At 33.0% G+C, this 15,293-nt stretch overlaps 1 protein-coding gene and 1 long non-coding RNA gene across 2 annotated transcripts; one reads left to right on the top strand and one right to left on the bottom strand.

Annotated features, from left to right (window-relative positions):
- The first annotated feature begins 751 nt into the window (after positions 1-751).
- LOC145097267 (uncharacterized) lies at positions 752-12,803 on the top strand. Its single transcript, XR_013704296.1, has 3 exons — positions 752-1,069; positions 12,087-12,186; positions 12,440-12,803. It is a non-coding gene; the product is annotated as an uncharacterized LOC145097267 (long non-coding RNA).
- LOC145097266 (peptide methionine sulfoxide reductase A5-like) lies at positions 8,925-11,731 on the bottom strand. The gene is made up of 4 exons (XM_079034806.1): positions 11,308-11,731; positions 10,636-10,748; positions 10,334-10,478; positions 8,925-9,271 (listed from the first exon to the last, which is right to left on the bottom strand). The coding sequence occupies exons 1-4, from the start codon at positions 11,605-11,607 to the stop codon at positions 9,074-9,076; spliced, it is 756 nt and encodes a 251-aa protein (XP_078890932.1). The 5' UTR covers positions 11,608-11,731; the 3' UTR covers positions 8,925-9,073.
- Positions 12,804-15,293: the final 2,490 nt, after the last annotated feature.

The raw sequence follows: 15,293 nt of genomic DNA, 5'->3' as shown, positions 1-15,293 counted from the left end.
GTTTGTTCCACCTCTTCTGCTACAGAGGATTGCAGAGGTGGTCTGCAGACTTCATGAATTTTCGCTTCGAAAAAACAAACAGCACCGTAGGGAAAATAAGTGCTATTCTTGGAAATTTTCATCGAGAAAAATGTTCTTGGGCATTGTATATATGTACGTGTACTTCAACAGGGAAAATAAGTGCTATTCTTGGAAAATTTTAGAAATTAATTATAAAATGTTGTCTAAGATGTAATGTTTTTAAAATTTTAGTTTAATATAAAAAACCTGAATATATTTCTCCAACTTTTCATTATATAACAAATGATTTAGCAATGGAGAGGTTGTGATAAAAGAATATGTTCAAAAATTATAATATTTGAACATATTTTTTCTTGTACAAGTTAGTAGACGAAATACATATGTGATAAACGTTAATACTTATATCTAGGGATAACCTTTTATCGTTGCTAAAGAATTCAGTTCGAGTTAGAATCAGTTTTTAATTAACCTTTTTGGCACCCTTCACAAAGAACAGGAACTGAAACTGAATCATCAACATATTCTGCTACAAGAACACCTACATGTACATAGGCCTAATTAAAAATCAAAATCAACTGCTTCAAATCCTTTTGTTTGCATCTATTTTTTTTTCTCTCTGCAACGACAAAATAAAAATCAAAATCAAAATCGTAATCAAAGTTGGATAATTATAATCCAATATCAACCACACGCATAACATAAATACATTTGTCTAAGATTTTTATTTTATCTTCTAGAACGGCGTCTATGTTTATTTCTTAGTTTCTTACACCAGGCCAGAAACTTCCTCCACCATTTCACTCTTCGCACGAAACCTCCATCTTCACCAGCACCACCACCAATACCAGCCCCACCGCCACCAATACCAGTCCCAGCACCGCCGTCACTATAGAGAGGATCAAAAGGAGTGTTATGAATTAAACGAAGTCTACTTGTGTCCCTTCGGAGCAATGGTATTTCTGCAAGGTCTTCATCAAAATATTGGTTATAATGAAAGATATTGCTTTCTGGGAAGTCGCCCATCATATAACTCACCACCGAAAACCAGGTTTATGTTTTCCTTATTTCTTGCTTCTTGCTCGGCCTTCGTCTTGGATGGTTTTTATTCTTTATGTTGCTACAGTTATATATTACTTTGAGAGGGGAAACACTCCGCGTAGTACCGACGACTTATGACCTTCTATAGATTAATACTTGCAAATTGTTGGCGCTTTCCTCATAAGTTATATATTCGATTGTTATACGTCTTTCAAGGAATGGTATGCTTTCCTCACAAATTATTCAACCTTCTATAGATTGATACTTGCAAATAAATAAAAATTATTTAAACACTAACCGGCGACAAACCAAATCAAGGTTCTAGAGATCGTACTTATTATGATTATAACTATGAACTATTTTATTTGGTATAAGTTGTAATTTGTATTAAAAATTAAAAAAATAATAATATAACGGATGCATATATATTAAAGATTTGAACAAGACACTTCAAATCTTAAATCTTATAATATAACTAAAAATGGAAATATTTTGGTGATTTGATTTTCCTAAACATAGATACCGTAATGATCAAAACGTAAATAATTGTGGTCACTTGGTAAGACATGTGGAAGATAAGGTGGATAACCTATTAACTCATTTTCCAATCTTGACAGTACTCAGCCCCAGTGAACATGGATGTTCGCCTGCAGTGACTCCAATACATGAGACATAACCTTATGTCCGCAGTGTGGATTAGTCGGTGCACGAAAGCTGGCTCGAAAACCCACGTTAGGGAATTTCCCTTTCCAAAGAAAACCATAAATAACACACTAAAGGACAGTGGATTTAAAGTGGAAAACATCCGAAACGAAGAAAAAAAAAAAAAAAAAAAAAAAAAAAAAAAAAAAAAACCACTTAAAGAATTAAATTTATGGTGACAAACAAATTACAAGGGTTGATTAAAACATCAATAATATGAGATGATTATCTAACACCCTTTTTATAATGAATAAAAGATTCCTACTAAACCTCTAATAGGTATAGAGAAAGCTACATCAATAAAAAAAATGTTAGACATTAATTTCTTGAGCACCAAGTTTGGAAGGGTTCGAAGCATAATCAACAAACTCTATCTTGAGACGAAACTAATCTTCAACAATCTAACCTTCAATCATCGAGTGAAAAAAAAACATATAGTGTTCAAAAGTCTCTAAAGACTTAATTTGAATATCTACCAAATCAGATCAAGTTCAAATATGACAGAGAGAACCAGCTTTGGCATCATGTCATCTACATTGTCATTGGTGTCAATCTTTGTTACTTTCATATTATCTTGGTCAATGACATCCTTGATGTATCGGTTTCATATGTCAATGTGCTTTGTATGCTAATAAAACATCGAATCTTTTGTAGGCATATAACACATTGAGTGTCTGTCACACCCCCAAACCAGAACGGCGGAAACGTTCGGGGGCGGAGGACGTCATATTCAGTATCATAACAATTGCATAGTAAGGAAAGTACACACCACCAAATATATAAATATTTAAAAGTGTTTACATAATCGTAATTGTTACATATTCAAAATATAAATACAATAACATGTTTCAAAAGAAGTCATTAACGCCAGAACGTTAATCCCCAAAAGATGATTTCCAAACCTACTTAGCGGTTCCCTGAGAATACAAGTTATTTCAAAGGAAAAGTGTCAACAATTAAGTTGGTGAGTTCATAAGCGGTTTTCAGAAATGTATGTCATTCCAAAGTTCGTGCGTTTTCCAAGAAAATCCCTTATTTTCTTATAAAAGTATGAAATGCATATGAATGTTCGTGTTGTGAATTGTAAATAGTTGCACCAGGAAAATCTCTTATTTTCCTATTAGTTGATTGTTTTAGATACAGGAAAATCCCTTATTTTCCTAAAGTAACAGGTAGTCTCTAAGACCGAAAATCGCAAGCAACTAACATGCTTAAAGGTTGATGCATAGTTTTATATAATAAAGCTATAAGAAGATCGCACTTGTTAGATGAAGAATAGTTTTAATAGCTACTCGTTCATAAAATCAGAATACCATAATAATTGTCTATCCGGTGAGTTTTATAACCATACTAAACATAATATGCCTGTGGCGACGGTCTTCAGGCGTCGAAACGTTTATGACAAACTGTCACCCAAAGGATTGTAGCTAATAGTCTGGGCGCGGGATCATGACTTCCTATATAGATCTATACACATTTGACACGCTCTCCAAACGGGAGACTCTGGTTATAATAGACAGAACTTTAAGTTGTACCTTTTCGCAAAAAAGGTAGCATTGAAGATGTAAATGTCTCACGGATTCTCAACTAAGTTTGTATTAAAGTGATAGTTTTGTATGCAATGTTTATCCTCTCTCACAATGTTTGACAAAGCATAAATCATAAGTTCTTTGAATGCATAAAATGGTTTAACAAGGATGGCTACCTTGAATACTATGCATTTTGTATAAACCTAGTGCATGCAAGATATAACAAGAGTTTTCACGTTTTCACTCGAGATTAACCGGGTGTTTACTTGTATTCTCCTCCGAAATGTATTAAAAGTACATTATAAAGTATTTGAAGGTGTATAAAAGGGGTATGAACTCACATGATGGCTAACAACGAGTTCACGAGTAATATGATGAAAAATCATTTGTATGAAATGATTTCCTTTTCTACCGTGTTACAAAGGTGTGACGATGAGTTGAGTTTTCTTGTAAAAGCATCATGTTATAGTTGAAAATTGGTTACCCTTGATATGATGTAGTATGCAAACGTATAAAGAAAACATATTTCTATTTATAGAACATACTGTATCCCAAGAGGGTAAAGTTGTGTTGTGAGGTGTTTTATATGATAACAACTTCATATGATAGTTAAAACAACAGTATGAAAAGTATAGCAAAAGATCGATGTTTCACACGATTTTAGCCGTGTGTTTACTTGTATTCTCCCCATTAAAAGTGTTTAAAAGTGGTTAAAAACGTATTTAAAGCGTGTTTGTAGGGGTATGAACTCACTTGATTGAAGTGGTTGCTTTGAAGTAGTCGAGAGTAGAATCGAGCAGAACTTCGACAGGAAAAGCTGAAAACACGGGAAAATCTCAGGATTCTCGGGACTCTCGGGATTGTAGAACTTCCTTCGGGACTTGAGTGTGAAAACCGGGGTTTCGGGATGGCTTATCGAGGTAATTACGTAGAGTAACATCACTTAGATGGAAAGAGATGAGCACCAACCCCGGCACCCTTAAGCTTCTATTTATAGGGGATGAATTTGGGTGCCACGTCGTGGAAAAAGGTTGGCCACGTCGTGGTGGGCTGCCTTATCCTTTTCCATTGATTGGACGCCCTCGGTCACTTGCATGGTTGCGGCCAGCTGTGCCGCATCGTGGCAGACCTGACAGCCTCGGATTTTGAGCTTTAAACTTGTAAAATCCGTAACTTTCGCGTACGAGCTCCGTTTTCAACGTTCTTTATATGAACGCGTAGGTGAGAATATACTCTACAAATCTCGTTTAGACTCCGTCGGCTAATTTTGAATTTATTTTTATTATGTTATTTTTAACAGGCCAGGTCTGGAAAAGTCCGTTTAAATTCCATAACTCATTCATCTGGTGTCCATTTTTGTCAGACTTTTACTGTTGTACTCCTATTGTCGGGGTCTTCAACTTTAGTTTAGGTTGTGTCAGCTAAAGACCGCTCGATCTCTATTCGAGTTTTTAGCTGTCTATTGCTAGGTCAGAAACTTCGAAAAATCATAACTTCCTCATACGAAGTCAGATTTTGGCGTTCTTTTTATGTATGATCACGGTTTAATGATATCTATGACTTTCATTTAGATACCTAAGGCTAAAAAGTATTTTATCGGGATTTCGTATTTTACGCTTAACAGTGTTTTACCGGTATTGCCACGGATCTTCGATTGGTCATAACTTCTTCGTTATAACTCGGATTTTAGTGTTCTTTATATTTTTGGAAACCTCGTTACGATATATACCACTTGGTATATCCCAATTCTTGTTTTATAAAAGTTAAATTTTTGACCCTAATTTCGCTGGTGTTACAATGTCACAATAAATTGTAATGTATGAGAAATCACGACATAACTTACTGGACAACCCTCTAAGCTAAGTAGTTTGTTAGAAGCTTCTGACATAGCCATGTACTCAACTTCTGTAGTAGACAAAATATCAACAGATTGAAGTGTAGACTTCTAACTCATGTCATAATCACCAATAGCTAAAACATAACCATGAGTGATCTCTACTTGTCGAGATCGCCTACATAATTTGAATTGATATATCCACATAACCAAAATGTTGGTTTTCCAAACTCTAAACAGACCTTATATGTACCTTTAAGGTATTGCAAGATCCATTGGATATAATTATAATGTTGTTACCCAAGGTTATCCATAAAATGATTTGCAACACTCAAAGCATGTGTTTGTCGAAAAGGTTTATAAGAATGTCGAAAATGGTCAACAAATGCCAAATGGTGTACTTACAAGTGTGGCATTTTGCATGTTGAATCGGTGTAGAACTTTGTTGATGTAGTTGCTTTGGCGTAAGTATAATTTTTTTATGGATGGATCCCTTTATAGTTCCATACCAATTATTTTCTTTGCATCACCCAAATATTTCACCTCAAACTCCATTCTAAGTTGGTTTTTTTTAGTTTAGTGATGTTAGTTTTGTCTTTTGTAACTATAAGCATATCATCAACATAAAGTATTAAGTAGATATGATGCTCTTTATCAAATTTCAGGTAAACACATGAATCATAATATGATCTTTTCGTGTCGTAAGACATCATGAAACTATCAAAATTGTTGTACCATTTTCGGGGTGATTACTTTAAGCAATAAAGCAATTCCTTCAACTGACACACCAACTCTTCTTTCCTAGAAATAGCATACCCTTCAGGTTGCTTTGTGTAAATGTTTTCTTCCAAACCACCGTAAGAAATTGGTCTTCACATCAAGTTGTTGAAGCTGCAAATCATGCATTTCAATAAATGTTAAGTAAATAATGATGGAACTATGCTTGAAAAGGGGAGAGAACACATTTGTAAAATCTATATCGGGCATTTAGCTATAATCTTTTTGTGAGAAGTTGGGATTTCAATCTAACATCTGTTTTTTGTACACCCATTTTAACTTAACTGGCTTCATTTCCTTGGGTAGGTTTGTAATACATCTTGTCGGGAGGTTTTACAACATCAATCTAAAAATATATTTGGATTTTAAAATCAAAAGTTTTAGAGTTCATAATAGTTGGAAAAAATATAATGGTCCCACAATTTTTCAAGTGGTTTAGTGTTTTTTTTAATGTAAGTGGTCTTTAGGTATCATAACAAGGTCCAAGTTTACTATAAGTCTTGGTCTTCTAAAATGTATTGCATCTATATTTCCTCGAATTCTTTAATCTAAACACACATCAAAATAGTTAGGCAATGGATTTACCTAGTGAGTTACTAGATGTTGATTCATTTTATGGGATTTTGGGAAACTAAAAATGATCTTTTTATTAAAAAAAAACAATTTTATACGACAAACAAAACATTTAAAATAATTAGTTTATTTTAAGCCTATTTTAACAAACACCACCAAGAGGATACAATTACATGAACTAGAATGATTAGAACAACACATATGATGTTAAAAAGACAGTCTTTGGAGCGTTTGATCCCACATGGAATTGGGGAGTTGATGAAGACAACAAAGTCAAGAGGCTTGAACTTCTTTATAAATATCCGTCATCAAGAGTAAGAAAAAAGGAATGCTAATTCCCTTTTGTATTTGTAAATTCTTAAGCCTTTAATTGCTTAACATAATTAGGCACTAAAGGAGAAACACTTTTAAGCACCAACACTTGCAACTAGTATTCAAAAATAGCGTAAGAGAAGAGGAAGAAGAAAGGTTACGATCTAAGTGAGAAAAGAGACCAATATTAAAATCAAATGAAAGTGTGATGCACTCTTTTATACCCACACATAATATCTAAGACTCATACCTCTACAAGGTCAAAGGTATACCTCTTAAGGAGTAAGGTGTCACACCCCAAAACCAAGAACGGCAAAAACGTTCTGGGGGGGGGGGGGGGGGGGGGGGGAGAACGTCATGTAAAGTATCACAACAATGCAAAGTAGTAAACAAGCAAAAACATCATCCATTGCGTTAATAATATAGTTTTAAATACAAGTGTGTTCTTTCATAGAATAACGATATAATGAATATTCAAAATAAAAGACGAATCTTGACTGCTCCGTCTTCACAAAACCTGGTCATCGTACCTGTCTATTGGTGACCTGAGAATACAAGTTGTTTTGAAAGCGAGTATCAGCATAAAGCTGGTGAATTAACAAGTATTTAATGTCATTATTTGTAAATAAAACTTGTAATAAAAGACTTGTAATTGTTTTGAGGAAAAGTTTGTATAAGTATGAAAACCCTAGAAAATCTCATATTTCCTACTAGTATAAAAAGTAGTCTTCTACCAAGACCCAAATGAAAGTAAGTAAATAGTCTTCTAACGAGACTCGCTGAAAGTAAGTAAGTAGTCTTCTCACGAGACCCGCTGTAAGTAAGTAGTCTTCTCACGAGACCCGCTGTAAGTAAGTAATAATGTGATTGATAGTCCCCATACTAAAAGTTCTTCTTAGAAGAGATTATGGGAAACTAAAGGTGACTTCCGCATCGAATCGTTAGGACGAAATCCACATTTAAATTACGTAATCATATATATATATATATATATATATATACACACACACACACACCCAAAACTATACCTATAATAGTTTACGAGAAATATATGAACGTATACCTTTGCTACCCAAAGGTACTAAACTGACTGATTAGAACCTTTATATCTATATATGTATACATAATATATAACTAATATTTAGACGACATTCGGACAACTAACCGATACCCTAAGGCCACATCCCAACGAGGAAAAGGAAACAAGGCGAGTTAGCAGTTGTAAGAGGTAAAATGGTCTTTTACTCTAAGTGTGTAGACTAGACCTGTCTTGGGCCTTTAGCAGTGTGTGTGTGTGTGTGAAAATACCTTAATTACTAATTAAGGTTAATTAGTGTATTTAATTAGGCGGAGTCTAGTTTCGGTAGTTCGGGTGTGAGTTCTATCATTCATCAATGTTAGGTGAGTCTCATCACTTGAACAAGCAATAGTTGTATATATGTGATGACCAGTTGGTTCGGATGTTATTAATGTGTTTGTGTTGTTTATATGTGATTGAGACTTCGGTTAGTCTCTAGGGTTGCTGATCACCTACAGGGCGTGCTATTTGCCCACTGAAAGTTCCGATAGTCTTCAGGGTTGCTGATAACTCATAGTTGTTTTATTATTAATTTGTTTTAATGATTTTAATTGAAAAGATGTAAAAAAAGGGTATAAATATATTTTTATGGTGCTGAAAGAGTATTTATCAAAAATTTTGGAATCATATAGACTATCTATGAAGTTTTTTTAAAACTTAGAGACCATGTAGATTTCTAAAAAACCACTTTATACAGTTTGTCTAAATACAATTTTTAATACTTGTCTAAATAGTCATTATCATGATTGTATGATCCATTGTTGGACACAAGTCCAATTCGTTAATGTCACCCTCGTCATTAATGTCACCCTCATCTATTTCAATAATTAGCGATAAAATTCTGATTTTTTATAATTATTTGCACCATGTCGAAACCGATACAACCACCACCTATTTATACTAAGTTTTGGTAGTAAGAAATGTAAAAAAAAAAAAAATCGTTTTGTTTTTTCTAATCCAACTCCAAAACCCGATAATAACAACCAACCAGATAAAAATCCCCTAAAAAAATTAATACATAATCCATTTTTCAAAAATCTAACCCCTATCCAACACCGTATTTTAGAATAAACAGTTACTTCCAATTTCCTAGACAAATTTCAATTCTTTCCAAAACATTCTGTCGAAATACAAGAATATAAAAAACCCTCCAAAATATGAACTCAAGTAGTTGAAAAAAAAAAATACAAAATATTATTATAATAGGTACTACACTTGTGTTAAAATGGGCCACCCTTTTCTGATAATTTCATTTAGTTTTCCATCAATTCGGGTTTGGATTCTTGGTGGACATAACTCTGCTGCATACCCGTTTAGCTTTGCCGCCAATCTTGATTTCTCCAATTCTTCTTCCACCAAATTTCCAATCACTTGAACAAGGAATGGGTTTCTTTTTAGCTCAAATTTCTGCAAAAGTCAACGTAAGTCAAAGACAGAATCCAAATCCTTCAAATTCTATGTTTGATGGATTTTACTCATTCTCCTTTTTTTTTAACTAAAAGACCATAATACCCATATTATTTACCATATATTTCTTGTTTTTTCCGCATCTATATTTTATTTTTTCATGAAAAAGACCTTATGTTTTTTCATTTTTTCCGAAAAAGCCCTCAACTTTGTATTTTTTGTTTCCGAAAAACCTCAACCTCCTAAATGTTTCCAAATAAGTCCTCAACTTTTTTAGTTTTTCCTGAAAAAAACCCTTGTATTTTACATGTTTTTTTAGGGAAATATGCAGAAAAGTCCCGTTGTTTTGGAAATTTTTTTGATTAAGTCCTGAATTTTTTTTTAACAGAAAAATCCTGAGTATTTAATATTTTTTTTACCCAAATTAATAAAAAAGTTCTTATTTTTATTTTAACAGGAAATGACAGAGTATCATGTATAATTTAATAATCTGGAGTTCTGGACTTTTCTTCTGTTCAAAAAAAAAAAAAAAAAAAAAAAAAAAAAAAAAAAAAAACACTAGGACTATCAAAAAATTTCACAAAATAATATGACTTTTCTGCATATTTAACTTTTTTTTGAGAAAAATGACTAAAAGGGCCTGATCGGAAAAAAGGAAAAAAAATGCAAGGTCTTTTTGATGTAAAAAATAAAGTTTGTTTAATCTGAAAAAAACGCAAAATGTAATGTCTTTTATGAGATTAACCCTATTATCTATATTGAAATAAAAAAAAAAGAAGAAAAAATGGTATTTTTTACAAACTGATATTGAATTTTAAATACAAAATCTAAACGTTATTCAATTTATATTTGTGAATTCCATTCCATTTTCTAACATCCACTCTATGAGGAACTCACATGTGTGATTAACTATCATTAATCCATCACATATGTAATAAATTACAAAACACAAATCAACAAACATAATTATTTTGTATTTTTTTTTTTATTTCTAAAAAAGGAAGTGTGATGTTGCATGAATAAATTTAACTTCATGTAGAATTGAATCAAAGAAAAACAAACCTGGTGTTCAGGTTCTGCAGGATAAAAGTTTTCAAGTTGTTGAATTTGTGTAGTTACAATACTACCCCTTGACTTAGTTTGCTCTCTCTCTTTGCTCACTACAGCCAATCTGGACTCCTCAGTTCCATTAACAAAAATAATAGACCTGTTTAATAACATTTGAGAAGTTGGAATTCTAATAATAAACAGAAAAAAGAAATTGAAAGTATAATTGCTATAATTGGGTACATATTTTGAAGTGAAAGTAGGATCTGATAATACACAGATAAATGAAAGAAATTACAAGGGCAATATGGTCACACCTGTATTGGTTGCCAACATCAGGACCTTGACCAAAGACTTGCCTAGAGTCATGGCTAGACCAGAAGACCTCCAAAAGTTGCCTGAAATTAATCACCCGAGGATCATATTCAATCTGCAGAGAGTTCATGGAAGACCATGATGCAACTTCCCTTAAAACATTTCCATAAATTGTCTCAAGATTTATATCATATCATCAAGATTAACATTCTAACAGATAAACATTATGAACCATTTGATGAACACAATGAAGATGGTTCGTTAATCTTTATATATCACTAAAGAGGTACATGAATCAAACCAAAATTCTTAGGTTTATACAAATTAATCAGTTGTTGTAGTTATTCATATCAATCTTTATAGAAGCGTTGTTAATAGAAGAAATGGAGCCTTGTTAATGTCAGACCTAAATAAACACTCCAATTTCTTTGTTCCACAAGCAAACGATTAGGTTAAGCAAGGGTGGCCTATGAAGAGCTATAAACTATGTCCCCTAATACATCATCATCACAAATCAAATTGGAATTCTCATAATCAAGCTAAAGGTAAATACAAGAACTTTATCATAGAGACGTACAATTAGGCATGGAATTCTGAAATTAACTTGAGGTCAAGTGTAAAATAAAATGGAAATGTAAACGATACTGATTACAAGGGTAGCAAAATATACATACATGTACGGACTCGGCGTGATCACCTAAGCTTCGGTATTCGGGATTCGATTTGGATCCACCGGCGTAACCAACGGTGGTTCTCACAACTCCATCTAAGCAACCGAACACGGATTCCGACCTCCAGAAGCTTCCTAGAGCGAAAACTGATGTCTTGAGAAGCTCATCGGGAGGATCTCCACTGACCTGAGAAATCGGATTTGGAAACCTTATCCCGAGAGTTACATCAGCTGGCACTATAATGCCGATAATAAGATATGATAAGATTTGATAAAAAAGAGGGAGCTTCATTTGGGTTCGCATGTGGTTATCCGGCGGAGTGAGAGAAAATGGCGATCGGAGATTATTTCCGATCGATTTAGATCGATCTCCGATTAGGAAGGCGGTATGTTTGGTTGGGGTAAATGGAACAATGTGCTTTGTTAATTATTCCTCATTTCCTTTTGAATCAGAATTCGATATATTACCGATAGGCCCCTATAACTTTTGTATTTTATAAAATATCACTAAAAGTTACAAATGTTACCATCGTATAATTAAATTATTTTTGTGTTTTGGAGGGTAAGAATATTCTAACCAACCTCCAAATTTAGCACCATTTTTGTGTTGGTTTATTTTAACCAACCTTCAAATTTAGCACCATTTTTGTGTTGGTTTATTTTAACACCAAATATAAAAGCCAAATAGGAAGGTCTCTAAACCCACTATTTTAGAGGTTGATTGGAACTCAAACGCTATTTTGATGTTAATAATCACTATTTTGGTTTTTGTGGTTGGAGAAGCTTTAAGACCCATCCGTGCACCTAATGCCACACACCGCGGTATGTGACTTTTCACCGCGATATGCAGTAAACTCACACCGATCCACCTTGTTCCACCGTGGTAAGCATGTTGCACGTTATAGTTTCAACATATGTTTTTTTTTGTTCTTTTGAACGTTGGAATGGACCATTGGCTTCAAGCCATCAGCGATTATGTTTCCAATTTTTTTTGATTAAAATTTTCTATAAATTTACCTTATTTTTCTTATTTTAAGTCACAAAACAAACAACAAAAACTATATATATGGTTTACGATAACTTTATATCAAAATGTCTTCATCTTCGTTAACTTCATTAGATATGTTGGTGTTAAGGGAAACGGAGTTTATCGGGGACGTCATGTGCATACACTTGCTTATTTATAAGAAAATGAAGGGGAAAGTTTGCGCCTAAAATCAAGAAATCCTCTTTACGGAGAAATCGTGATGCCGGACACAACCAACTTATGAACGACTACTTTGGCTATAATGCAATGTACGCGGAAAAATTCACACGTTGGTTCGAATGATTAGACGTCATGTACTAGTTTACTATGTTGTAATTATGTTTTTTTTTTATCTTTTAAATTTAGTATGTATTTCGTAATTAATGAATTATGTTCCTTTTATTAGTTTTATATAATTATGTTTTATTCAATTAAAAAAAGAAAAACAATGAAAAAAGTATTGTAAAGTGTGATATGATATCAATATGTTTTGTGTGGTGAAGGAAAAATAAAGTTACGATGACAAAACAACTCAATATTGTTGTATGGTGTGGTATGACATTCACCAATCTAAATGCTCGTTCTGATATTCGTATATTTTATCATTAGAAAACAAAATTAATTACAATGATTCTTTAAATTTTCATATTCGTTGGGTAACTCGAATAAAGAAACTAGTCAGATTTGCATTAAGGGTGATATAAGATAAACTTCTATCAACACTTAGACCTTAATAACTTTATTTGTCTAATTATGGATGGTAGATATCGACAGTTATGTAGTAGAGAAACTATGTAAGTTGGATTATCTCCTGCATATACAACCAATACTTGTAAAATATGTAAACAATGGACAAAAAATCCAAGTTAGCTGCAAGTCATAAACATAAGGGAATTAGATTTTGAGCACATGGGTTGAGAACTTTTAAAATGGGACAGAAGAAAGGGGAGTAAGTCAATATGATTAGCAAAACAATACATGGAAAATTTTAGATACAATCGTATATGCAAGAAGTTTGTATTAACAGTACATCATAATAAATAAAACGCAAAAAAGGGCGATGTTAACCATCTACCTTGATGCATAGTGTACACATCCTCTTATCTAAGGTAATGTGCTTGGAAAGCAAGCTACTCCACATGTATCCTCACACCATCCTCCCATTTTCCTCTATGTTGTCCTTTCCTCCTTTTACCCTCATTCACCATTGATTCTACCCTCCTTACTCTTACTGATGAAATCCTCCTTAGGACATGCTCATACCAAATGAGTTGTGTTTCCTTTAATGATTTGGTGATCTACGGCACTCTACCAAATCATATCCAAGAAAGTTCTACCACAAGTCCACCTCAACATCTTTATTTCTACAAAATCCATTTTCTATCATGATACCTCCCTATAAAACTTTCCCTTATGTTTCAACGATACCCTCCTATTACACAAGTCTATCGAGGTGCCTTCTATTTTAACTAACATGTCATTATGTATTAAGTGACATCTACATGCACTCCTAATTCCATATGTATCATGGATCCTAGATACTTGAAACTCTCCTTAGGCTTGTGGGTATATGTCATACCTATTGGGGATTTTAGGTTACATTTGATTTGTATATGCGAAATTTCACTTAACTCTTAAGGGTACATGCAATCTAAATTGGATCTGTCTTTTCTTAATTAATAGTATCATACTTATGTAAAAAAAAATTATAAACCCTGTGAATCAAATTCATGAATAGAACCACATAGCTTATAGTTTAATCGAATTAAGCCAGTAAAAAACTCTTGATAATCTCCTTGAAAAACTAGCTCCAAAAATATGGCCGCCTCTAATGTGTCACAACCAAAACTAAAAAAACCCTAGGATTGAAGGAGAGAGGGGAAAGAGATGAAGAATTTTAAAATTCTCTTTTTAGTTAAGGTTAGGCCGAAAATACCAAGGGTACATCGCTTTATATAGCTGTCTGATAAACACAGAAACCCTAGATTTGAACTTAAAATAAGAATAAGAATATTTCAACTCGTTAATTATCTAGTTTCCTTTTATCAGTTGGAGGCTTCCAGAAGCTCTATCAAGAGCACCAAATCTATCAACCATATAGGAGGATTCTAGATCTTCTCTTCTATTCAACTATTGAACAATTACAACTCATCACTTGTACCTTTAATTAATTCTAATTAAACCAAAATTAATTCCAAATTAATTTTGATTAATTCTTAAATAATTATTACTCTTTCTAATTAATATATTAATCACATAATATATTAATAAACTATTTATCTCTCTCTCTTTTGATCAATCCAAACAATTTCCTACTTATGAGGGAAATCCAAAAAGGACTTTACTTTTATTCATCAACATTTTGCCAATTTAGTTAAGACCTTAGATACTTTAATCCAACAGTCTAATTTCGATAAGTCGTTAACTACAAATGCAAGTATAACTCCTAATAACTAGTAAATAGTGTTTTCCAAAGACACTACCAAACTCAGATTAGAAGTTGGTCCTAAGATAAGTGATCAACTATCCCCTTCATTCTTATTGATATCTTTTGCATACGAGACATGAATTAGAATCAATCTCATTATCCAAGATTACATTTCCCGATTTATGATGATGTCATCAAACTACCAATTAATCACATCAATTCAGTACAGGATGAGACCAACACTATAATGTCAACGTCAAATATCCGAGAGGCCCAAAGATATCACTTTTTCCTATTAAGGAAAAGGAACAAATAAACTTTGACTATATAATCATACATTTTACTCACCAAATCATGCATGAAATTACACTTGATAACACCTAGTTACAAGATGTGTTGGAGTAAGCCAATGTACAACTGATTTGTAAAATATGACTTCTATATCTCTTTTTTAAGAATAAAAAATATTATCGTCTCTGAATTACTCGTGATTAAATCAATGGAGTAATCTTCGAGCGTGGGTCTAACCAATAGT

This window comes from Lactuca serriola, chromosome 4, assembly GCF_051521515.1.
Source record: "Lactuca serriola cultivar US96UC23 chromosome 4, Lser_US96UC23_V15, whole genome shotgun sequence".
Taxonomy (NCBI): domain Eukaryota; kingdom Viridiplantae; phylum Streptophyta; class Magnoliopsida; order Asterales; family Asteraceae; genus Lactuca; species Lactuca serriola.
This window is presented reverse-complemented; position numbering and strand designations above follow the sequence as displayed.